At 41.2% G+C, this 26,636-nt stretch overlaps 1 protein-coding gene across 1 annotated transcript in view; it reads right to left on the reverse strand.

The window, feature by feature from the left end:
- The window catches only part of PLEKHH1 (pleckstrin homology, MyTH4 and FERM domain containing H1), a 46,219-nt gene extending 19,945 nt beyond the window's left edge, over window positions 1-26,274 (reverse strand). Inside the window, exons 1-12 of the mRNA XM_086749539.1 lie at window positions 26,119-26,274; window positions 20,441-20,503; window positions 17,078-17,227; window positions 13,416-13,499; window positions 11,742-11,823; window positions 7,935-8,941; window positions 5,508-5,586; window positions 4,792-4,880; window positions 4,108-4,258; window positions 2,935-3,074; window positions 2,054-2,164; window positions 469-555 (exon numbers count right to left, since the gene is read on the reverse strand). Coding sequence (XP_086605665.1) covers window positions 469-555; window positions 2,054-2,164; window positions 2,935-3,074; window positions 4,108-4,258; window positions 4,792-4,880; window positions 5,508-5,586; window positions 7,935-8,941; window positions 11,742-11,823; window positions 13,416-13,499; window positions 17,078-17,227; window positions 20,441-20,503; window positions 26,119-26,259 — 2,184 coding nt within the window. The 5' untranslated portion in view covers window positions 26,260-26,274. The remainder of the gene's footprint in view (window positions 1-468; window positions 556-2,053; window positions 2,165-2,934; window positions 3,075-4,107; window positions 4,259-4,791; window positions 4,881-5,507; window positions 5,587-7,934; window positions 8,942-11,741; window positions 11,824-13,415; window positions 13,500-17,077; window positions 17,228-20,440; window positions 20,504-26,118) is intronic.
- Window positions 26,275-26,636: the final 362 nt, after the last annotated feature.

Genomic DNA, 26,636 nt, shown 5'->3' on the forward strand with positions numbered 1-26,636 from the left:
TGGGCTAACTTCTAATATTTTGGAAGTTGAATTCTAATAGAAATCCAACACTTCAGATGTTTCTTCAGATCCTCCAGACATGTCAAGTCAAGCTAGAGATCTTGTGAGAGGAGTCTTTCAGAAAGAGGAGATCCTACGTACTATCCAGTTTTAATTGTTATAAGAATCACTTTTCCTCACAGATTTCAAGCTCGCAGTCCTAACTGAAGAAAAGGAAGGTGCTATGGTGTAAAACAAAACAAAAATAAAGGAGAATTTATTTCAATTTCAAAAAGCTGTATTTGGGTTACAATTTATCTCTTTCCCCATTATTTATTAAACAAACTGTCTGGCTTATGCCATGAAACACAGGGGCCAGAAAAAGTTAGCTCATATCAATTGAGACATACAGCACCATTCAGCCTGAAATAAGTGCTCATCCAGCCACTGAGCATGTGGTTATCTGCAGGATGAAAAAGCAACGCTTACCTGGAATGTTTGGGACCCTTCACCTCTGACAATTTGGCACGAGGAATTCAGCTCCATCTGCCCTTGTGGTTTGCGGATAACGTCACTCTAAGGAAAGAAAAGCAAACAACTTTTTCAGTAGGAAAAACACTCAGATGGGTCTTAAGAGTACTTAAATATAGCGTAATAGGCATGTGCAAGTTGGAGTCTGCATTCATGAGCTGGAAAGGACAGATGAAAGTTGCCAGGTTGAATATGAGACAATATGATCCCATTGCAATGATATAGCAAAAGTTTCCTCAGTAGTGGCAGACAATGTAACAAGGGGAATGGCCCCAAATACTGTCTTATGAAATTCAAATTGGATATTAGGAAAAAAAAAACAAAACAAAACAAATCCTTTCTCACTGGGAAGGCAATACAACACCAAACAGCCAGACAGTGGCTGAATTTCCACCTTTGGAAGTTATCAAGATTCAGCTAGACAAGGCTATTGGTGGTTTGATCTACAGCTGGTGATAGTCCCTCTTCAATGTGTCCCTCTTCAAGACCCTTGAACTAGGGTCTTCCAGAAGTCCCATCCAATCAGCAGTCTAAACTCTGCATATTTATGAAATGATTTATATATATATGTATATATAAGATATATATGTATAATTTACTTGTAAATTCTGAAGGACAAACCTAGTATCAGAAATAAAAATGCATCATGCCCTAAGGTATATTTCTCCCTTGTCAGAATATGACAACTGAAAAAATAAAGTTGAAAACAAGTCTTCTCAATATTCCTGACTTGTAAGCAAAGATGCGTATATAAACAGAAATACTGTGTAATTATGCAGGTGTGGAGGAAATTGCTGTGTTCAGGAGAAAAAAGTGTGGAAGGTGAATATCCCCAAATATAATTCTCTGTAAGGTAGCTAATTACAGCAGAATAATGTAAGCAAACAATAAATCTATTTTATTACATATACACATATTGAGTGCATACTGCTAGAATTTTAATGTAACTTCATTTGAAACAGTTGTGAGTTATAAAAAAATATTTGAAAAGGTTTCAACACACAAACATGCTCTCTCAATACTGTTTTGTTGATGATTATAAGACAGCATTTTGCATTAAAGGTTATTTTCAACTTTACCCTAGTTCTCTAAGACTTCCATGTTCATGCGGGAGGGTGAAAAATGAAAGAATCCAGCTTTCTTCCCCCAAAAAGTTGTAGTTTTCCTCAGAGCCCAATACACTGACTGATAAGTACGTATCTGTGCCCTCCTAGTATTGTAATTTATTTTTCCTTTATTTTAATCTTAAATCTGACGAAAGCTGGGCCATGGTATGCCTTCTGCTTTTCATCATATGTATGAAATTAACCAGTAGGTGTCAAGCTTCTCTCCTTGTGAACAACTTTTCATCTTCTGGAAACTGCCACCACAAGGAGTTTCCCTGCCTAAGCAGAGACCCACAGTTGAACCTGTGGGTCTGACATAAAGCTCTTTGGCAGGACACAGCTGCCCGCTTTGCTAGTGGTATCAACCTAGAACCGATTCTGCAGGCAGCCTTCCCCTGTGCCTCCCACAAAGGAATAAATGTATCCCAGTGACTCACCGGAGACTTGTAGTACATGATTTGTCTGTTTCTTAGAACAAACCATCGTCTCTTCCACATCTTCACCTGGCTGCCCATTTTCAGCAAGTAACCAGATTTCTCCATAGGTTCCTGGAGAGCAAAGAGCAAAGAAGAGAGGAAGTTATCTTGCACCTCTCAAAATACAAATGAAAGAGTGCTGAAATCAAGATGAGACATCTGCTGCATCTCCCTAATTTTCTGCTTTACTCTGCCTGATGGGAGTAGCAGCCATCCAAGGTCAGTGCTCTCTGCTCAGGCTGGAGAGTCCAAGATTATCTGTGTAGCTGCAAATACCACATTGCCTTGTTTTAGTACAGAAGGCATCTGAAGACCATTTTGCTGATTGTTTGACGCACTGAAAACTTATCTGTCTTCCTACCATAGCAGTGATTTTCCAAACAAAAGTGAAGGCTGGCTCTAAGCCATGATTAGATTCCTGTTCCTTGTCTGCTTGATCTCTTACATTAAAGAGTACAGAATTTAATGCTGCCCGTGTTTGAGGGTTTTTTTGAGGCCAAAATATTCTATTTTTTTTTCCTTCCTTCCTCTGAATTTCCAAACTTGTTTCATCACAAAAAGTGTAAGGCTATCATTAAAGTAGAATACAACTACAGGAAAGCAGTACAGATCATCAGGAAACAATACAGCCCTTGATGCTTGTACTTTTATCTAACCATGTAACAAAATTGCACCTTCTTCTGAAGCATCAGATAGTTCTTTTGACACAAACCAGCTAGACCAACAGCCCAGTCTGTTAGAGCACCATTGCAGGGGATAACTCAATATATTGTAGTTACGCTTTTTCTCAAGGCTAAAGCTGCGTTTGCACCCCTTCACAACTGTGAGATAGCAAGACTTACAGCGCAGATTCCACCATCAGTGGAATAGGAAGATGTTCGCTGTAGCTTATGTTCTGGCTCTGAATAGTCACCATCCAAGGAGCAGGCATCAGGCGGGATGGCATAGTCACTCTCGGAGCTCAGTGAGGACATAGATACACCTGTTCAAAATAAAGGAAAGAATGAGAATCATGGCTAGACAGAAGCACGCAATGAATACTGCACACTCTTAAAAAGTTTGAGTTCACCATTAAGGCTTTTTTTTTTGTTTAAGAAGAAAAAAATCAAATCAGACTTTGGAAACTCAAACCCTACTAACAAAACTTCTGAGAACTTTTTTTTTTTCCCTAGGAAGACAACTAGTAAGAGTGAGTTTTGGATACTGACAGTGAAATAAATTTGTTGATGAATAAGCAGAGATTTAAAAAATATTAAAAAAAAACATTTTAAAAATCAACATACTTGTTATCTAAAGCACAGACATGCTGTTTTCAGCTTGGAAACATCCATTATAAAGCCTCAAGCTCCTCTCATTCAAACTAAAGAACAGGCTCCCTCACCAGCAATGGGGCTTTGCTTTCTGTGAATCTTCCACCATTGCTCCATAGCAATGCACAGACACACCAGCCAATGCATCACAAGAGAAGTTAAGACTACATGAAATGGGATTCTATGCCATTGACTACCAATTGTAATGAAAATTCCACTCAAGGATCCAGTTTAACCTTCGCAGCAATCAATAAAAATTGTCTTACCCAGGACCCAAATTACCTGATGCCTCTCAAAGATAGGAAAGATTTGCTTCCTGGTCAAGAAATGATCAGCCAGTGACAGAGAAAAAAAAAAAAACCAAACATTTTCTTTAATGTGTCAATACTAGCTTGCTTACAAGGAGAAGTCACAAAAAAAGGTACGTATGGCTTCACTGGATATGTGATGAATTTCAGAGATCAATCTTTTCCAGAATCCTAGCTTAACAATTGCCTGGATGGAAATCTCCGAGCAGTAAAAACTCATCTAAGAGGACAGGTTTCTATTGAGTACCTGTTGACATCTGCACACATTCTGGGAGAATTCCTTATTAGCGCCACCAAGGCTGAGCATTTGCCTTTCACTGATGCTGCTGCTCAGGACATCTTGCCTCATCTGTGAGGACAGAGTTCATGTTGCTCAGTAGCAATACTCCCATTTTACCTCTCTTCACTGCACGAGGGCTGCCTGGCATGCTAGTTTTCCTGTTCTCGGATCCAGCAGTAGAAGTCCTGAAGCTGGCATGGGAGCCACAATCATCATCAGAGCCTGAAGACTCATCTAAGAAAGGGACGTTGCTGATCTGTGTGGCTTTCTGGAAAACAGATCTGTATGGTTAGTGTGTGAGGGAAGAGTTTCCCCAGGACAATCCCTGCTCAATAAGCCTCAATCAATGCAGGCCCTTCACTTTCACACTGCCCTCCCCACTGCAGTCCCAGGGCTCCTCATTTCCTCCATTTGTAGTCTGAAAACTTGCAAGCTGGACTCTCTAGTCTGATCTGTTTGAGTTTCTTCTGGTTACACCCTCCTACTGTTCCACAAGCTCTGTGTTTCCCCATAAGCTCTCAAGAGCCCTCTTCCATTTCATTCTCTAGGCTACACCCACTTTCACCTCAAGGTTTCTACAGCCTCATAGTAAACACTGTAGCTTCCTGGAGCGAAACTTGTTCTGTATTCCTAAATACATTCCTTGTCTGCTACTCCTTCTGCATTCTTTTGGTGTCCAGTACTTCCTGGAATTCTCTAATATTCTTTCCTTTACTGCACAGCTTCACCTCATTCTCTCTCAAATTACTAGCAGCTTTTGGCCATGCTTTTCATAACAGGAAAAGTGAGGTAACTCCTTACCCCCTTCAGCGTCGTGTAGACTGGCACAGTGACATTTCTGTAGATGAGACAGGTAAATGGCCCAGAAGTTGAACGCGAGAAATTCGAAACTGGGAAAATTCAGAGAGCGAGCAAGAGAGCAAATAATACAAACTGGTGAAAAGGAGGAGGTTTTAACGGAGAGGTACATGTATGTATGTAAGAACTTATGTAGCCTCTTGGAGCATCACACAATGGAGGACTGCCATCCTGGACAGTGTGGCCTCAGAAAGGCCAGGGGATGTGTTATTAACTACACACAACTCCCAGAGACATTTGCAACCCTCCTTACATTTATCCTGCAAGACATCTTACCCACTCTGTGCTCCCCATGGTACAATGGCAATCTGGTGCACCATGTCCAAACGGGTAAAAGCCATAACAGAGGAAGGTGACGGTGAATCACAAGACTAAAAGCGGGCCACAGATATGCAGAGGCAGAACAGTTTCAGCAAGAGTGATGAAGGAGATATTGGAGTTCTTGAAGATACCACTGAATGCAGGGGCTCAAACAGCCCAGCACCAACCATCCCTGAGATCAGATATATCCTCCTCCCTTCCTTTCTTTATTGTGGCCATCTGTGAAATCAAGTTTACTTTGAAAACAGGGAAGGAAATGATGTGTGAACAACCAGAAGCTCAGGTCCCACACTGTCACTGTAAAGTCCCTCTAATGATGGATCTTGTCTAGAACTTACAGCAGCTGGAAGTATCATTCACCATAGCCACTTCAGACAACCTCATGCCAGACTTGGCCACAGCATAGATTCGACCCTCCTGCAACAATAGTCAAAACAGGAAGAGTCAGACAACAACATGATTTCTGCAAAAAGGAATGCTCATGTCACAGCATCACAACACAATCACACCTTTGGGCAAGAAGGAGAGGCCCTCTAAGATTGCTCTATTCAACCAGATGTTGTGTCAACGACCATTAGTAGAAACATGCATGTGTGTACGATTCCCTGAATCACAATAGACTTGGCTTATAAATGCTACAGAGATGATATCCACAAACTGGAACATCTACATGAAATTGTCAACAAACTACTGTTTCACAGCTTGCAAAAAAAATTGTTTTTCCACATTATGAACAATGCATTAAAAGGAATCAATTTATTGAGTCACCACCTGCAAAGGATTCCCATTCTCTGAAAAGGGAATGAAAGAAATGCCTGGAATGATCTCGGTAAGCCTATGTCTCAGTTATAACAACATATGGACTTTCAGTTCAAAGGATATCGGAGTGCTTCACAAATTGATAAAAATTCCAAGGGGGGAACCCAAATCTGTAACTAAATGCAATATTATAACTAAGGCATTAACCAGTCTAAAACAAATAAAAATCAAAGCTAGGAATCTCTCGCTGCTCCTTAAAGCATACAACCAATCACTATCAGGTAACACACAATATATATACATGAAAACACCTAAGACTGCAAAGTGAACTACAGTAAAAAAATGAAATGACAGAATCAGTATTTTCTGTACGTATATGCATTGCGATTTCATCTCTAATGAAGTATTATGTGCATTTTTTTTTCCCTAGATGCTTCCTACTCACGGCACATAACGGACATTTCTTACTGATTAAGCTGCTATTTACATATTCTATTTATGCTTTAGTGTTTAACATACTTAAATTTGCCCTACTTGGATACACCTACTTGGCTCTGGTCTCAAGACAAGATAATTGATTTTTCCATGTGATGTTCCTGACTGTAATACTGCAATGCTTCACAAACATTAATTTAAAAATTTTACAAAAACCCTAAGAGGGACCTTGATGACCTATCACTATTTCCCTGAAGAGAAACTCAGATATAGGTTCTCTGAAGTATCCAATGTGTTTGGAGTACCCATTTCAAGATGTCCAGGACCTGACTTGTTGAGAATTTAGCATCATATAGCATTGTTTGTAATGAAAAATAACTGAATACAGTTGCAGCAGAGAAGTGCTCAGTCCCTCTCTAATCAAATTTACTTGCCAAACTCAAGTGAAACATTCAGAAGCTGCATGTGGAGCTGATGATCACCTGTGAAAAATTTAGCTTAAGGGACTAGAAGAAACTTACATGGCAACTCTAGATCAGAGAAAGGAATAGTAGCCAATCTCTGAGATACATTTCCCTTCTTTCAAGTGAGTACACTGTTCATGACACCCTTCTGCCTTCTGCAGCAAATAAAACAGACATCTTGAAAACTGCTGTTTCTTTTACTATGCTATCCAGCTTCATCCCCAGCAGAGTTCCATATTATGGACTGAGTGAAAAGAGATTCCTTTGGAAAAAAACAGCTGTCTTTTTATACTGGGGTTTAAATTGGTATCATAAAGGATACAGCCAAAGATCACAAACAATGTTAAGTTTTCACAGAAAAAAAAATTATAAAACATGATGATTAAGAACAAGTGCTTGACTTTGCACCTTTAAATAAAGCCCTTGTTTACCTATGCCTTTAAAAAAGCAAATTGAAAATAATTGAATTATCTCTTTTGATACTACATTGATTTCCACCAAGTTTATCAGTTAGATTGACATACTGGCAAACAATCTCACCATATGAACTAACAAGTAACTGAAAGTGATAATAACAAACTTCTCTCTCTCATGAAGTAAGCAGTAGGAAATACATATTCACTTTACTAATGGTTTTCACAAAATTTTCCTGGCAGCAGATGTACACCATGATATACGAATGCTGAGATCTAAGTCATGTATCTATTCTAGTATTCACAGTTTTTTCTGACTCTGAAACTGCCTAGTCTGGTCCATTTTCTTGCATTTATGACTCACTTTTGTATCTTAAACACATGCCAACAGAACTAAGGATTAAATCTTGATGACCCACAAGGATAAACCACAACGCAGCATCTTTTGACTTCCATTTTTATTCCTATGTTTCTTGAGTACTCTTTTCTTCCATAGATTTCTTTTTTCCTTAGAAAAGAAGAAAGTTGTCGGTGGAACCAGCATGGCCCGTGATCTGGAACTGTCAGATCAGGTGGTTCAGAAATGTGACTGATATCCACAGGAAACAACTGCTTGAGACCAAGAGCTTTTGTAGCCTAACTATTGGTCACTACTCAAAGATAAGCAGCACTTCTCAGACTGTTGTCCTCTTACCCATGATGGGAATCTGTGCAGCGGTGGTGTGGGAGGTTTACCTCCTGGATCAAGTACACCAGCCTCAGAACTCACAGCTTCTCTTTGCCCTGCAGATAAGTGGTTGATTTCCCCACACACTCCAGCTTCTTCCCTCACCAGGCCACGTTCTGTCTCCATCTTCTCTAGTACCCCATCATCATCAATGTCTGTCTCCTTTACTTGCCCATGGCAGATTGGAGAGTCTGTTATGGGCTGGAAGGTGCTAGCCTCTATGCTCATTACATGATGGAAAGAATTAGCCCCTGGCTGTGGTTGGCTGTAATGTCTCTTGGCTAGTTGGATACTGTCTCTTGGTGTATTAGGAGTTCGTACTTTTGGAAAAGTCATACTACTGCCAAGGCTGCATTCCCTCCCTGGACAGAAGGAATGTGCTGTAACAGCTGATGTTGACACAACCTCAGGTGGCTTAGGAGTTTGGAGACGGCCTTCAAGCATGCTCATTATTTTTCCTGAGGAAGAGGAGTCCACCTGGCGGGAGCAGAAACTGGCACTTGGATCATCAGAGAAGTGGGTGCCGTCCAAAGCCACTTGTTGCAAGGTGCTCACAGCGCTACAGTTTCCTTCCAAAGACGACTGGAAAGTCAAAGCCTCAAGGATTCTTGTGGCCTCAGCTGGAGGGTCCAGTGATGTGGGATCAGAGCTCCCTAACCTGTGTTCAGGACTTACAGCTGGGAATACATCTTTCTCTGTGGAGAGATTCCAGCTTGATGGGTCAGACATGAGCTTCAGTGTGCTCTGCGAAAGCAGAGATTTATCCTCTCCGTCCTCAGTAAAGGTGTCATTGGCAAGGATGTTTGCTGTAGAGAGGACATGATTGGTAGGTCCTGTCTGACACATCTGTCTGAAACGAGGTGCAAGGAGCACAGATTTCTGGTCTATCTTCTCAGCAAGAGAGGCCTGTGATGCTCTGGACTTCAGAGAATTACAGCTCCAAAGAGATTCAAAATGAGGAATGCTGGTCATATCTACAACAGAGCAGAACATATGGTTAGAGCATTCAAATGCTTTACTGTCTAAAACATTACTTGCTAGGGTAAGTTGTTCATGTGAATTGTATTTCAATAGCATGCTGGCCTGCTTAGGACTATACAGAATAGAAAGGAGACGGCTGGGCACAGCTGTAACAGAACTGCTATATATTCATAAATGGGACTAGTACAGAAGAGATGAACAGGAAATGATTAATCACTGTTTCTTACAAAAGTGGAATTGAGGTGCTCAATGAAATTATCAGGCAGTGCGTTTGGTATTTACAGAAGGAAGGTTTGGTTGGTTTTTTTTTCTGACAAAAAAGAAAATAGAATGCTGCAGTGCCCAAAAGATAGGCCAGAAAAAGTAAATTATCAGTGGTACAAATAACAGTTTAGATAGAAGTTCCGGCCTAGGAACTTCCTAAAACACTGACAGAAGAAGCTGGAAGGGTATATGGAAAGAAGGACAGCTTTACTTGCAATATTTTCTACATTCTTTCCTGAAATACCCACAGGCAACCGGGAGACAGGATACCAACCTAGGCAAGGTTTCAGTCTAACTCAATATAGCAGTTTTTACTCTTACCTATCCACAATTATGTCTCTTCTCTTAAAACAGTCACAAGAATGAAGTGCACCTGTCCATACAATACTTTGTCAAAAACCATCTAAGTGGCCAGAACACTGCTTAGCGTGGCTTTTGACTTCAATGGACCTACAGTGATTTAAGCCATCAAATAAGCTGGTATGGTTCCTCACATTCCAAGGGGTTACATAAGGCTTCTAGCGTATGTATGGAGACCTCCTTAACCATCACACCAATCAGCGAGGCCACTCTCTTTTCAGGAATTGCCCTAGAGCTTTTTGCTATCCTTTTGTGCTATATGACCCAACAGTGCTTTTTGTCAACAAGTTTTATAAATTACTTATATGTTTTTGCTGTAAAAACTTCTTTTTTTTTTTTGTTTAACTTTTCTCTGCCCCTTCACTTGCTACATTAGAAGATGACATAAAAGACAGATCCTAGATAGCTTCCATTGTTCTTTGTTTATTTAGTACCTATACTTCATAATTCTTCTACTTTCTTCCTTTTCGCAACTACTAGATCTGAAGACTCTCAGTTCTACAGGTTCTGCTGAATAGCAGCTTAGGGTATGGGAAAGTGTGGATAAAACTTGGAGTGACAGAGGATGTTACTTCGCTTTATGATTTTGATTGACCTTGGCATTTATGTATTGCTTGACTGAAAAGAACAAGGCCATAAGATGCTTTGGAAATTGCATAAATATGCGTGAATGTGACTGCAAAACTATCACTGAAAATGCTGCCTGAACATCAAACTCCACAGGCACTGCTTAACCACTAATGAGATTTACAAGTAGAAACAAGCTGAAGACACAAAGTAACAGAGGGAAGGGCAAACAGTAGAATAAATCACTGTTGATGGTGGAAAGGACAAAACTCACTCTTGGAAACACAGCTGAGAAAAAGACAACCATGAGAGCTTGACCTTGCCACTTGAGTCACAAGGAACTGAAAGCTAACAAAGCTATTCCTAACACATAATGCTGGCACACACAGATCCTGGCACACATTTTTCTCTGCCCCTGAGGTAAATTATAGCATAGACTGAAAAGATGCCATTCATTTTAAATATTGTTGGTATTTTTGCAGCTTCCTAGATGTGACAGGAGATTAAACAGAGGAAGCTGTTACTATTAGCATGGCAAGCAAGAAGAGATTTGTCTCCCTGAAGAGGCCTCTGAATTCAGTCTGGCACAGTGAGACCAGTGGCGGATAAGAGGAGAGGGCAGAGCTGTTTACTGGCCAGAGAGTTGAGATACAGGGAACACTTAATACCAGATTATTAACGCAGCTTACCAGCCATTCTCTTTTTGTAAACAGCCAGAGCCAGAGGGGATGAGAAAACCCAGTCATAAAGCATTTAGCTAGAAATGTGGTGGGATTTAGAAGGAATTTTGCCCTATTCCCTTGCTGTGGAGTGACAGGAATGCCAGAAACACTTTTGCAGGAAAAAAAATGCCCCCTGCCTGCATGCCCAGTGAAGTTCTGGAAACTAGCTCATCTTACTGTGACCAAACCGAGTTCATTAACAAAAAAACAAAAAAAAAAAAAAAAAGGAAGAAAATGGTTAAAAGATAATTTCCTCTTAAAAATATGTTGCAATGAAAAGTGCTGATTTCAAGCCCTAGAGACAAAAGTTCTCCATCTATCTACCAAACAAGAACCACAAAAGCACAAGCACCATAAGTAGCTTTCTCCAACCCAATCTGATAGCACAGAGGAACCCAGCTTCTAAGGGCAGACCAGACAGCTGCTGCCCCAGCCCATTCAGTCCCTAGTTACTCAGCTCACATGCCAGCAGCGCTTCTGTGAAGATGAGGATAATTCACATGTGAAGGTAAAGTGAAATACCTCAGGTACTTCTACCCTGCACCACTGAAGTGAATGGGGAGTTTTGCTATGTATTTCAATAAATTATTCTAATTTAGGAGCTCAGTGGCTTATTTTGATGGCAAAAGGAAACCAGAAAAAAAAAAAAAAAAAGGAGAGTCTGTGTTCAATCACTGGTGGGAAACCAATTAAGAGATTTTAAGGTGGGTAAGTAATGTTAATCATGTCTTAAAAATGGATCCACTGAGAACAGATCAATTCTCCTGCTTCCTGACTGTCACAAGTGCTTATTTCTGACAAACCTAAGAACACAACCCAGGACCGCTGAGTTCCACTTTCGTAGTGGTTACTAGGCTACAATGCCAGTGAACACAATTACCTTGCAACGTATCCTGAAGGGCTTCAATTTGCTCCATCAGCCTCTGATTACAGTTTCTCAGGTGGTAATTTTCTAGCTCAAGCTACGAAACAACAATAATAAAAATTGAAAAATAATTAAAAACTCTGTGTGCTTTTATACAGAACATGTCTTTGTCTTTACTATATTCAGGTGTCTTAACAGGAAAAGGAAAAAAGGATGAGTGAGTCTACCAGTCACCTTGACATGCTTCTACTCAGCAGCTCCACTGGACAACCCACTTAACCACTTTGCTGTGCTTTCACAAATAGCCTCTATATACTATTCACACTTCTCAAATAGGTCTTTTAATTTCCTTCCCTGCTACTGTTTATTTACTCCTGTTCCAGAAATAGCTGTCATGAAAGAGACAATCAAAAAGCTATTTCCCAGGAGAAGCATTTTTGCCCCTCACCCTGTATGTGGTAAAAGGAGATCCCCCAGATCCAGAGGATGAAAGCAAAAAAAACCCAACCAAACAAAAAACAAAAACAAAAAAAAACCACTAAAGGTACATTTGCATTTACATTTACAATCAGTTCACAATTGATTCTTTGCAAATTTGCCTTACATCTTTGCTTGAAGTCACTCAGCCTACATTCTTAAACACAGCAGTGATGCACCCAAAGAGGCTTCCCTCTGGATGGAATCAAAGTTGAAATTGCACCCATGATGCTGTCTAGAGCAACACATTTGCAACACAGATGTGAAGTCCTTCAGCTGGCAGTGACCCATTTGTGCATGGTATGCACCTAGAATCAGCATCCGGCATGAACTTCATTGCCAGTAAAGACACAATGTGAATGTATGGTCCTAAACACACTAAGTCAACCCCTGTACTTTCTCCTTTGTGCTGCACCAGTCAGCAATGTAGATACACCTTAAGTTTCATTTCATATAGGAAAATGAAAGAGAAGCAGCACAGCAGCTCAATTAATTATCTAGGCAATCTAATGAGATTACAGAGTCATATCATAACACAGTTCATGCCCAGAGACTGCTTCTTCCAACTCCAACAAATTCCCTTTCTGGCATAAACTGGGAAATCTATAGCTTTTACTTAGAACAAAAGGGAAAGACCAGATAGCCCCACTCCTGGTTGTAAAATGTTACTGCATCTTTAAAACTGGGTGCTGACCCATTGCTATCTGTTTTCCTAGAGGGTATTGAATTAGCTGCAGATGGACGCATAAGTCCACAGGATGGATAAGAGGTCGAGGTTAGACATGAGAAAATGCTGGGCAGCAGGAAAACAGCATTAGTCAGAGATGGCAAATTAAGGAAGAGCAAAAGACTTATCTTTGTGTCACAGCTGCTTTGTCAGAAAGAGACAGAAACTGCACCCAGAGAAAAAAAAAAAAAAGGAGAGGCAGAGGAAAGCTAGGTGAAACCCACTTGTGACTACTAAATCTTCAGAGACTGCTTTTGAGCATCAGTGACTTCAGTCATTTATAGTTTGCCTAAAGCAGTAAATAGCCCTCAGTAAGATGGACAACCCTGGCTCTGCAGCTGAGTGTGTGTAGGGCCAAACAAGCAGAAAGCCTCTGTGGCATACTGACGGTCCCCAAACTATTGTCCCACATAACAGCCCACTGGCAATGCAGCCACTGCACCTACTCATAGGCCTTAAAACCCAGCAGCAAGCTAAAGACTCACCTCTCTCAGCTTAAATGTTACCCACTCTTTGATCTTGGCAGCTTTCTCTTGAACAATTTTGGCTTCCTCAGTCCTCAACTCTTTCTGTGCCAAAAAAAAAAAAAAAGAAATATTAGATGCATTAGGAGAATGCAACTAACTGTTCTTAGTAAGTTACTGCATCAGGAGTGTCTTAAACATTGACGCTCTCATTCCAGATATTAAGATTTAAGACTGCTATTTGGATATTACTATTCAGCTGGTCTCTGAAAAATCAAGCTCGAAGTTATCTTACATGGTTCCTCGAGTTAAGTCAGAGGGTTGTTTCAAGAGTTTTTTGTGGAACGAAGACAGGCTGAGAGAGTTGGGGCTGTTCAGCCTGGAGAAGAGAAGGTTCCAGGGAGACCTTATCGCAGCCTTTCGATACTTAAAAGGGGCCTATAAGAAAGATGGGGAGAAACTTTTTAGCAGGGCCTGTTGTTATAGGACGAGGGGTAATGGTTTTAAACTAAAAGAGGGTTGATTTAGACGAGATATAAGGAAGCATTTTTTTACAATGAGGGTGGTGAAGCACTGGAACAGGCTGCCTAGAGAGGTGGTGGATGCCCCATCCCTGGAAACATTCAAGGCCAGGTTGGATGGGGCTCTGAGCAACCTGATCTGATTGGAGATGTCCCTGCTCCTTGCAGTGGGTTTGGACTAATGACCTTTAAAGGTCCCTTCCAACTCAAATTACTCTGTGATTCTATGAATAGCAAAATCCAGCTCAGATAGTGATTGCCCACCTACCACAATTTCTTTTGAGTACAGTCTACAACTTTTTCTGGTTTAGATGATTTTGCAATGTTGCTGTTTGCTGTTGAGCACCTGTAGTGTTCCCCCTGTTCCCCCAGGCTACAGACACATTGTTGTCTGAAGTTAATAAGAACTAAGCAGTGCCTGTAAGTGATTTATAAAACACTGCAATAATTTCAAGAAAAAGCGATTCCATTGCTGCAAGCACAGGTGTAGAGTACAGACTCTAAAGGTGCATGAGATGGAAAGTAATACCAACGATTCATTTAATACACACACAATATTCTCACTGAGAAAGTAAATAATAATAATAAAAAAAGACAGCACACCCAGGATGAAAAAAGCTCCAAAACTTGACCTTGAAACACTAAGACCCACTAGAAGGTTTTGAGATGGTATAAGTGGTTGTATGTTTACATATCTATTAAAACAGGTTCTAGTACATACAAAGGTGTTATGGAAATACTATTGATTTGCACAATGAGCATTTTTCCCCAAGTATTTGTTTGGACAATATTGCTACAACATAATTTTTGCAGCTGTGTTTTCTCAGCTGCACTTTTTTTCCTTTTCTGGGAATTTCCTTTGAAAGATGCTGGATTGACACTACAATCACCTGAAGCCTTCTGTTCATCTCCCGTGTGGCTTCATAAGAAGCAATGTCACTGAAAGGTCTCCTGTGTACATAATGATTTGAACAACTACAAGGAGAAATCAGTTCCAGGAGCAAGGGAGAAAGGGAAGTGGAATATACTCTATAAGGCATATTCATCCCTGGTTTCTTTCAGTAAATGGACCTTTATTAAAAGGTAATTCCTTCTGGTAGCAGGTGGTGGTTTCCCCTCCTAGATTTTTTTTTTTTATGTGAACAAATACCAGTAATTATGGTAATAAAAATATCAGTGCTTCTCCCCTCCCTTTTAAAGTTTTTCACACTGAAGAGCGTAAATTCACTTAATGAATACCATACAAATACACAGTAGACTGCAGGAAATTCCCCACATCTTCACACCACTTTTAATCACCCACATGCTATTCACCATCACAACTGCACATTTAAAAGCTCTTAATCAAATATGTTTGCTGACTTTAAAATATACCTCAGCAACATTACGGGTAGCAGTAACATTTGTAGTTAAGCATAATGAAACAAAAGTCACCAAAGCTGATGGTTCAAGAGGAGGATTTTTTTTTTCCTCCTTAAATATGGCTGTATATGCTCCTAATCATCAGGTACCAGCCTTTGCTGGAGTCAGAATACTAGACGTACCTACCAGTCTGAAATGATCTGGCACATACAGAGGATCTACCATAGTCCTCTAAATATCCATCACCATGTGGGTAATGCCTTTGAACCTCTAATGACCTAGACTTGTCTCAGATCAGGGACCAAAGGGTAAAATATTCAGAATATGGCTATGCTACGTGGTAAAGTGCAATGCTAAGATTTTATTTAGAGTCTTAAAGTAGAATAGTGACATGACGATAGCATTGTCACAGAGCTTAGCAAGCTCTGCCTCTAAGCAGAATGAATTCACTCAGGCAGAGCACCTGTAGATGCAGTTATTTTGCTTTAAGATGCAGAAGCAGTTAGATATTCCTTGTGTCCCATGCTATTGTGTGGTCCAGACATGACCTCTGTGTTTTTTTATTAACACTCTGAAGCTCTCCCCATCCCAGTGAAAACAAACAGGATGCCTTACAGGGACCCTTAGGGACCTTCCACCGCTGCCACCATCCCATCTCATTCTGAAACTAAATTGGTGACCATGATAGTGTTTCTTATCTGAAATTGTCAAGCTTTAGCTTTCAAGTCTAGAACCTAATTCTGCCTCTTGTTGCCAGAATAAAAAGATTTCTACTAACAGAACATTTTTCCCACTTGTATTTGTCCATTTTAATAAAATCACACGTTGCATTTTCGGGTAAATCAGCATTTCTTCCATCTTTGATTACGAGAGCTGCTTCCAGACCTTGACGGCTATTGTAGCTCCTTCCAAACACCTTCTTTCTCCTCCAAAGTGCAGAAACTTCATCTACATTCTGCCTGAGCAAGCAGGCCTGGGGACGTAACCTGAAACCCAGAGTACTACGAAGACCTGATGTCTGACCTCCACACTACACTTGGCCTGAGTAAGTTCTGATAGCTTACCAATCTATTTTGCCCTTAAAATAGGTAACAATTAGTTAAATGTAAAATGTAACTCAAACGGCAAAGTATTATTTTTGTGTAAAATTCTAATAAGCTATTTCCATTTAAAAGTAATTTATTTAACAACATGTAAGAATACGTCATTCCTCATGTTATAAAGCCCACCGGGCAAGGCCTTTACCAAAGCTGAAATACAAGCCCTGCTGTAGATGTAGTTCCTTCCTTCCACCAACTGATAATGGAAGAGACTAAGAACTATTCATACTGGGAAATAGCTGTTCTTTTATAATGAGGACATCTGAGAAGAAATGAACTATGCTAAAGGATTGCTGAAGACTGGGAAGCAGCACATGCCAAGTCAGAGATGGGCTTCATAATGATTTTGCAGAGCAATCTATCTGCTAGGAAGCCAGAGAAATACTGTAACCAGGCTCCAGCATTACAATTTAGGGTCTCAACACTGGCTCAACAGTAACATAAGAAAATCCTTTAAGGACATTGATCAGTCTCCTATAACTAAGAGATAAGGGCCACTGAAGCTGAATGGATGTTTTTATCTGAAAAGAGAAAGGAAGAAGAGGATCTTGCACTGAGCATGGGACCATTTTACAGCAGATCTGAAGGCAACTGAGCGGCTAATACATAATGGAGACATAATCCATACCTTTGAAACATACACTATCGAGTTACTTCAACTCATGAAAGCCACAAGTCTCCCTGTAGAAAATACCTTTACCTGTTTGGCTAGCTGCGCCTCCAATTTGTGGATTAGATCTTCCTTTCCTTGCACTGCGCCCATCAGCTCCTGGTATTTCCTATGCAGAGTGCTGTCCGATTCACTGGTCTTCATATTGGCTAGTTTTATCTTCTCTTCCATAACTCTGACCTGTGGTGACAACCAAAAAGAGATAAAAAAAACAAAACAATGCAAATGAAGGAGCTGCTTGCTTAGTGGTAAGACCCTAATTGAGAATATTTGTGGGTTTCCCATTTTGGAAGTCAGGAAAAGAAGGGGGGAAAAAAAAACCCTTCAGATCACACTGAGTTTATACCCACACTTGTGAAAAGAACACTGTCCGCTCATTTGCAATGCCGAAGCAGTAACAGATGCAAACTGAACCACACTGTGGATTGGGAAATATTTGCAGACTATTAATCAAAGAGACCACAGAAGCACCATAGCAAGGTACACCACATTTTCTTCCTTTGCAATACCACGGTCAGCTTTTTATCCCATTCGCTACCAAGGTATATACCACAAAACCCTGGACATTTGCTTTGCTTCAGATCAAGCTTTCTATAGGGAAATTTACTACAGAGTTCCTTCCTCCTCCTATCCCCAGCTTAGACAACGTTTTAGCACCTTCTGGCTTTCCGACAAGTGTTTTCTCCAGACCTGCTGAGGAGTCTTGACTATCTTTGAGCTCCTGCCAGTGCCAACATTTGTTCATCTTAGCAGGAGAAGCACAGTGTAATGCTCCTTCACTACAGACAAAGTTTCAGTGCACTAAAATCTAGCTGCTGCTGAAGCCTTTCAGGTTTTCAGCAAATTCTTAAAACCTCTTTGCTTTCTTCAAAACCTATGTCTCTCAATATGCTGGTCTGTTTCATCGTTACCTGATCCTATTGCAATGGATTATAAGACTTCATTTCTAAAGGTGAATGGAATTCCATCAACCTAACTCAAATCTACTAACTACAGCATTCGATGATGGGAAAATACCTCGTTCGAACACATACCAGAGAGACTAAACCTGCAAAGAAACCAACTCCAGATAGCACTAATTTGGCATGAGTTTGGAACCAGGAAGGTAGAATGCAGGCAATGATCCAAGCATTTCACAGAGTCTGTGCAAAAGAGTTAGTTACTCATGCTCTGTTGAGCAGCCTACACTTCATACTTGCAGAAGCTGTGTTTTGTCCTCCTGTCTGCCTGCATTAGGCAGAGAAGCAAACTGCCTCTTCCTCATACTGCATCAGAAAGGTAGGCGCCCAACATCCGAGCCAGAAAACTAAGCCTGCTGAGTCGGATGTGTTTTCATTAGAGTTTAGGGCGATTATAGTAAAAAGAAATGGCTCCTCCTTTCTGTCTGATGCCCAAATGCTGACTCCATACTAGAGGCTCAGAGAGGGACTACAAACATGTGATTTCCTTAATTGAGGTTGGCAGCTACAGGGAGCCCATTGAATTAACAAATCCAACCCCCTAGACTCCTGGAGAGAAAGATAACAAGGGATTTTGGACTTGATGTGGAGCACTCTCATTCATCAGCTGCTTCTCATTCATGGTGAATATACTTGTTAGTGGAAGGGAATGGTCCTGCTCCTGCGATGTCACTTCTTCAGGCTGTCAAGCAGCAATGAAGTATTTCTTTAGGAATGCTTATCTCTGGATGTGAATAAGGCTGCTGGAAAGGCCAACTTTGAGGGTTGCTAGTCTTTAGGACCTGGCCAACACATGGCTGCAGAACTGCCGGTGGCAGATTAGTGAAGGCAACCTTCATTTCTACTGGTGACAGGTGAGCGAAGGCAATCCTCGTTTCTCCTACACCTTCCCAGCCAAGTTCTCCCTTTCTTGCCCATTCTCTGACCTGGATTTCACTTGCTTTCCATCTGCTCCCTTGCTTATATCTTACCATACGATGGACACTCTACTTCTGTCATTGAGGTGTCTGCTAGTATGAAACCTCTTTCACTGGCCTGTGGCAATAACTAAATTTCCTGCTAGTGACAATGCTACCTTTGACTGCCTTGGTTGGGTGTGGGCTTACTGATACCACTCAAGAAAACTCCCATTCCGGGCTGGCAGTTGCTGATCTAGCATAGAGACCAGCAGCATAGTGACTAGACATAGCACCTTTCCCATATTTAAGCAAGTCAGAAAAGAGTCTTGATGTCAATACCGAAGTCGATTTGAATAGTACGTTCTGCAGATTGAATGCCTTACCAGGTACTTCAGGTTCTTGATTCCTAGGCAACATGTTTCCCACTGCTTACAGCCCCCTTCTGTGGGCCTCCATGGAGCAGGAGCCTGCTTCACCATGGTCTTCTTTCCACAGGCAGCAGGGGAACCTTGTCAGGAGTGGCTTTACTCCTCCCTCTCCTTCTTTACTGACCTTGGTGTCTGCAGCTGTTCCTCTCACAAGAAATTCTTCACAATCAGGCTCAGGCTGATGCCTCTCAGGTTCTCTTCACATCTTCTCTCTTCACTTCTTGCAGATGGGCTGGACAGAGTCAGGCCCAGACAGCCACCCGGCAGGACACTAGAGTGTGAGGGTCACAAGGCCCACAAAGCTTGCACCTCCCTCTCTCTGCTCCCTGCCTCTGCTTCTTCACTTTATTTTTTTTTTAATTTTTCCCCTCTTAAATACATTATCACAGAGGTGTGTCAACATTCACCAGTTGACTTGGCCCCGGTGAGCGGCAGGTCTGCCCTAAACTCTGCCGAGTCCACTAGACAAAGGGGAAACTTCTAGTAGCTTCCTGCAGAAGCTGACACTGTAGCCCCCCACCCCACCCTCCCCCCCCCGCCAAACAAAACCAGCACAATGCCCAATTTTTAGATGGTTACAGTAATATGCAATGAATCCAACTCTTACTGCTTTTCTCCATCAGCTTCAGAGCCAGAACAATAATTACTAAAAAGAAAGTCCAAACCAACTGATTGGTTTTGCAGACACACCTTTACTTCTTTTGCAGAACCTTCTCTACTTGTAGACAAGTCCTTACCAACACTTTTAAGTATTTGTTTTCTGAGAACCTGCCAGGCAGCTCTATCTCTGCACTTTAATCCTGAGGTACAACATACCCTTCTTTTTCCATAACCAAGTATGCCTATTATGGACGACGCGGTAAAAGCTGTGAAGCTGAGAGGCAGATATAAGGTGCTGCTTTTCACTTAGGGCTGAACCTATTTAGATGCTGGTTCATAGCTCAGGCTCAAAGACAAGGAAGTAGACCAGAAAATCTGTTCACCACTGTAAATCAATGTTTCCCTAGCAAAGCACAGCACTGCAGAGTACTGTCTGTAGGCTAGACTGGAGGGAATTTAAAGTTACTGCTGGGCTTGTACCAGAGCAACCATAAGATAATCTCTTACCTGTTTCTCTGCATCCTCAGCTCTTTGCTCTGCTTCTATCACTCTCTGTTCCAATTCCTGCATCTTCAGAGCCAGAAGAGGAGGAGAGAGGGGGGAAAGAAAGAAAAGAAATTAACATCACCTGGAAATGCACCTGTTTTACTCAGAAATCTTCCATTTCTTGTGCAGGTCTACAGATCTTTGGCATCTTTTGGGTTAACTGGGCAGCTTTGACCAGGAAAAAAAAACCTTTGACCTTTTCCAATCTTCTGCCCTACTTGAATTTACCGGAACTGTTTTCTCATTAGTGAGCTTCATCATTCATTACACGGGTCAAGGGAATAGTCCCAAAGTCTTGACCCCATCTCTACAATTTACACACCATGGGCTGTCCCTGCAAGAGGCCTGTCTACGGCGTGCCTTTCTTTCCTGGTTTTATTTCAGCTAGGATTCATTCACAATAGTAAATAAAAATGAATGCATCTTGGAAAGCTCACAGCAGGTTCTCTACAATGCCACATTATAACCAATCACCTTTGCTTTGGCTTCAAAAGCATCACTTGTCATAACTGACAAGATTAACAATTATCTTAATTTTCCTATGCATCTTTTCATTTTAAAGAGCTTTGCAAACTGATAATTCTGTGATTCTTTATCTGAGCATTGCTGCTATTGAAGTCAAAGGACACTGAATAGAATTTTATTCTAAATGTATATAAATCACTTCATTTTCAGTGAAATGCAGCTGTAGCTGGGGTTCTTCTAACACCTTACCACTAGAGCCCAGTGTTTGGGGTTTTTTAAAACAGCTATTAAGAATCTCATTCAGTGCTTGCAAAGTCATCTTCCACCACCTGCCCTTCTTCAACGAGTCTCAGATTTAAGCCCAGTGAAGTCAGTGAGACTAAGTTTCATCCACGAAGCTGCAAAATTTGAGGAATGCTTCAGAGTTTCCAGCATTTACTTGTGTTTTACTAATGAAGGAATAACATAGAAACAGCTTCAGAAGATTAAAAGAATCACGCTTCAAGCAGAAAACAAACTATAAGGGGAACTGAGCTCCTTTTCTCTCCACCGCATTTTATGATTCTTGATAAAGCACTGAAGCCAAGTATTCAGGTTGGTCACTATGAGGACTAAACCAATACTTCTGAAAATGGGACTTATTCCTCTTGGGTTGATCACCCAGAATGGAGTTGACTGAATTCCTATGTTTCCATTTCCCTTCCTTCTGATAGCAACAAGACAACTCTCCTTTCCATACATACACATTGATCATAAAAGCAGACTGACACCTCTTGACAGACATATCAGAAAGGCACATATTTGTAGACACCTCAACAGTCATATAACTAAAAAAGCCATGCCATAACAAATTCAAACCATGAAGATCAGAAAGTGCCACATTTAGCATGACGCCTCTCAGGTTTGCTTTTTTAGTGGAGCAATCAAGGACATCACAGTCTATGGAGCTTAATACCCAAATCAAGGACACCTTTTTGGCAAAGGAATAGAGAGATGCCACAGAAGATTACACAGATGGTCAAAGCTGCTCTGACTGAAGACCCAGGCTCTGAGAGTCTTGGTAGAGACTGAGCTCAAGGCAATCTAACACCAACAGCAGTGGTCCAGGTTATGACATGAACCTGTGTCCATTAGGAGCAGTGATCTATCTACTCATGCATTTATCTATTAGTCTCCAGATAGTCATCACCACCCACAAGTAGAAGCAAGAGATATTGGTGAAAGACAGATGCTAACTGGAGACTTAATACCCCTTGTGAAACAAAGACTGTTTATGATAGTAACTTCAGAGCCAACAGCCTCTACTGTTTTTTGATGATTTGACAGGGTCTACATTCACAGCACAGACTTCAGGTGAATTTTTGGGCCTTTTCCCAAAGGCTGTCCTCATACTAAAAATTCAGTCCTCCACAAGGTGGATGATCTCCATGAAAGACAAGTTATTTTAAGATGACAACACTGTTCCAACTGAAAAACTCCTTCTTGTCCCAGCCTCATGACAACTGCTTTGCATTGCTAGCAGTCTTGGATCCTGATCAGGACAGAGAATGTATGCTGGGACCATTCCTGATCACTAAAGAGTTATGAAACTTCTTGTGCAAGCAGGGTGACCTGGCTAAGTTCCAGTCAAATCAACTACTTTTGTCACCCTAATTCCCTCCGTAGCCTTAAATGAACTTGTACTTTTCTTAACTTTCTGTACTACATTGTTGAGTTGTCCTACTATGAACTGTTAAATAACTGCTGTGTTTCTTATGTACACAAAATGATTACTTCACCCATCTCTGATGTCAGCTGTCTCACTGAAGCACATTCAGATTGAATACATTCATGCTTGTAAGGCTCTTTCAAGTCTTTCAATGAATTAATAGTAATGTTTGATATTTACATGGGTCCTTTCATCCAAAATGCTTTATAATTTGACAAATGTTACTAAGCAACTTGACCAGGTCACATAAAAAAAAAAAACCACCAAACAAAAAAAAAAAAAAACCAACCACAACAAACCTCAGTGTCCAAGCCAAACTGAAGTAACTCTTCTCCCAAACATTAGCCCAGATATCTTGCATGGAGAGAAACAGACTCAGTTATATAGCCATGCTTGCATGAGACAAAAGAGGCTTTTTCCAAATGTTCATTTTTTATTGAAGTAAGACAGAAGCAGGTTAAAAGCTATCCAGATGGCCCTTCTAAAAGCTACAAAAAGATCCTCCTATCAACCATTCACACAGGCTTTCCCTCTCAGGATGGCTCAGAGCACACTAAATGAAACTGAGTGAAAAAAGTTCCTGCATGTCTCAGCCTCATTTTCCTCCTGTCGTTCTCTTCCAGAGTTCGCTCCTAACCAGGTCATCTTGCTCCCACGGCAACGGCCTGCTATGTCGCTCACCAACAGAGGAGTATCCCTTTCTTTGAGTGTGTACAAGAAAGTGAGACTAGAAACAACTGCCTGTTTCCAAAGAGACCAGATCCCTGCTGATGTCCACAACAAGGCAGGACTCAGGGGTCTCGTGTCCTGCAGGGGTCCAGCAGGATGGCAGAGCTTTGTCTTGGAGGCAAGGGGCTGGGGTCTCTTGGCTGTGCCAACCCACAGCCAGGCTCTACGCAGCTTGGGCAGCGCTGCTCGCTAGCTGAGACTGGGCTACTAATGTGGAAGTTCACACCATGCGAACTAGGGCACTGACAGTTAAACCATTGGGTTTTAAATTCCTCATGTTCTGAACAGCGATCTAAATTATTCAATCTAAGCAGATTTAAAAAATCTGAAGTATTTAAACTATTAGTGCACATTGTACTACCAACACCAAGCATGAGCGGTTGGGGTTTTTTGTGAGTTAACATAGTAAAATCTGCCTTAAAATCATGGCAAAACCACTTGGTTTTGGTTTTAATTTTCCTGTTGCTGCAAACCATATCAGGGGATCTCTGGGGCAATGCTCACCACAGGCTGGCAACCAGCTTCTGACTGTGTCCACTTCACATTTCTCAAGATCTTCTCCCCTGTGTGCATCCCCCCTTTTTGAAAATGCAGTAGTCTTTCAAATAAGTCTGAATCTCTTCATTGTCACAGATAGAATTGTAAGAAAAAAAAAATCACTATTGCTATAAAATCTATGATAAAAATCCTTGGAGCTGGCATCACTATGCATAAAGTATGTGCCGCCTTCAGTTCTGCATCACTGCCTGTCTGAGGGGGAAGAAGGACACAGCATGGACAGAAGCCCCAGTTGCTGTTACTGCTGGGGAGCCCTGTGGTGTCTGAGGAGGAGGGAAGGAGGGTCTCTAAGCAAGTTGTTGCAGAGCAGTCAGGAACTTGAGGCATAGGACATTTCCCAACAGCAGCGTTCAGCATGAGCACTGTGTGCTGGGCACCTGCTCCCGTGCCTCGAGTTCACCTGCATCAGGAGAGCCTGCTGGAGCTGCCCCACAGTCCCTGAGGCTCTCCTCTTCCCACATGACACTCAGAGTAGGGAACTGCAAACCTGCTAGCTCTTTGACCCTTCAAGTAAGCAGACGACAGCCCTGTACAAGTAGTTACAGAGTAACCTGATCACTGAACCAAGCTGCTCCTTAATCTTAGCAAAGGGAACATCGCTTTGACTGAAAGGCTGGATTAATGGCAGTCAGGCCCCTTCCTTCAGGGGCACCCTGAAGCAGAAGAAAATGTCATTCTCTGCCACGGCCCACAAACCTCCCTAAAGAGATAGTCAAAAGATCTCTGGCAGTCTGTTCTCTAAAAAGAAAGTTTGATAGGAGGGTTTCTTTGTTTTGTGTGGGGGTAGTCAGGAAGTTTCTCAGAGCAAAAATTAATAACACACGAGGCCACAGATTCCATAATGCAGCAAAAACAGAGTATTGCACATGAGTAGTGGTTGTCTTTACCAGACCTGCACCACATCCATACATTATTTTTTTCTAAGGTGCCTTTATCTAAATGGACTTTACAACCCCTTTCAATGTTTTCCAAGGTAAGTCATCACTAAGGTCTATCTTGGGAGCTCCCTTGAAAAGATGAAGAGTATGCTTAAAACTGTGTAATTTCTTAAAATACAAAGTGTGGAATGAATGTCTCATGTAGTATATGGCATTAGAGGAAACATAATTATAGTGAAAGCAAGGATGAGAATTGCTCCACTCTAACAGCATTTAGATGTTTTTACATCCAAAACCAACAAACAAGAACATACACATTAAAAGTTACATAATACAAAATGGAGCAAAAGTGAGTTTAGAATGTATCTGTCATCAGGTACAGCTTAAAAGCATTTGGAGCAAACTGCAGTCAATTGTAAAGATTTCAACTTCATTAGCAAACTGTGACTGAGAAAAACTGCCCTCACTTTCCAATAGTAATTGAATATCTGAGCAATCTTGGACTGGACTGTGATAACGTAAACCACATTTTGAAACAAAGAAGGAATCCCGCAGCAACCCACAAACTTGGATTTTATGCAAATTAGAGGTTAGTGAAAAAGCTTTAATTCAAATTGAAAAATAACTCAACTTATGGTAAACAAAACCACCAAAATCCACACCACGATGAAAACAACCAAACAAAAAACCCCAACAAAACCCTCAAATCTTTACCAGTCCTCTCCTCTAAGACTGCAAACAAGCTCACTTAGTGCACTTCAAAGAAATTAGTAGGAGATGCCTCTGAAACCACAGAGGCCATGCAAGTTTCTAACATCCCGATCTCAAAGTCAGTCCTGCTCTTCAGTATCCCCAGAGTGTTTTGACTAGATCTGGAATGCTATTCTAACACTATGGTAGTACATGTACCCCTGTCCAGTCTTTTAACATCACTCCTGTAAGCCTTTCTATTGCCAGTCAAGTCCTGATCCTGCTGTTCTTATCCAAAATATCCATCTCTGCTCTGCAGCTGCCTCAGTCACTCCAGATATCCAGAATCTTGCTGGTACAGTGTTTTCCAGTAGAATCCAAATACCTGGTGATTTTCCAGTAAACAAGGTCAAATTCTTATTTTCACTGAGGCCACTTTACAACACTGACAGGCACATCTCTGTGTCTCAAGTGATAAGCAGAGTGCAATGACACACTGTAATCAAGGAAGAGATCGTCATCACAAGTAACAATTTTATTGGATAGCTCAGCGTTAGGAATTTTTTGTTTTCATGCCATAACTCAGTGCAAAGAAGCCACCACTGCCTCACCTTTTCACCTAACAGCTCTCGGATCTTGCTTGCCTGCAAGCGGAATTTGAAGAGCTGGGACTCCAATGCAAGGCATCGCTTTTGCCAGTCCATACAGCTGCCATTCTCCACTGTGAGTTCTGCCATCGTGAAGTTAATCATCCATTTGGGATGTCGTCTGAGGTGCTCTAAAAATCCTACAGAAGGGAGGGGGATTAAAAAAAAAAAAAAAAAAAAAAAAAAAAAAAAAAAAAAAAAAAAAGAGGGGTATTTTAGATTGGCAAAGTTTTCATTCCTTGTGCCTAGTCTTCCTTGGCCCATCTTATGGGACTGGCAACAAAGGCCACTTCTTCTGCAAGCAGAAGACGAAGTGGTACTATCTCAAGTTATTGATATTGCCCTCAGAGAAGTCACTTTTTCAATGGATAACAGATAAATATTGAAATAAACTTTTACTTTAGAGTGAGTAAATAATTTACTAATGCATCATACTGTATATTCCACAAACGGCTTAACTGCCATCCTTACAGCCTTGCTCA

Source organism: Chlamydotis macqueenii, chromosome 5 (genome assembly GCF_036417535.1).
Source record: "Chlamydotis macqueenii isolate bChlMac1 chromosome 5, bChlMac1.mat, whole genome shotgun sequence".
Lineage (NCBI taxonomy): Eukaryota > Metazoa > Chordata > Aves > Otidiformes > Otididae > Chlamydotis > Chlamydotis macqueenii.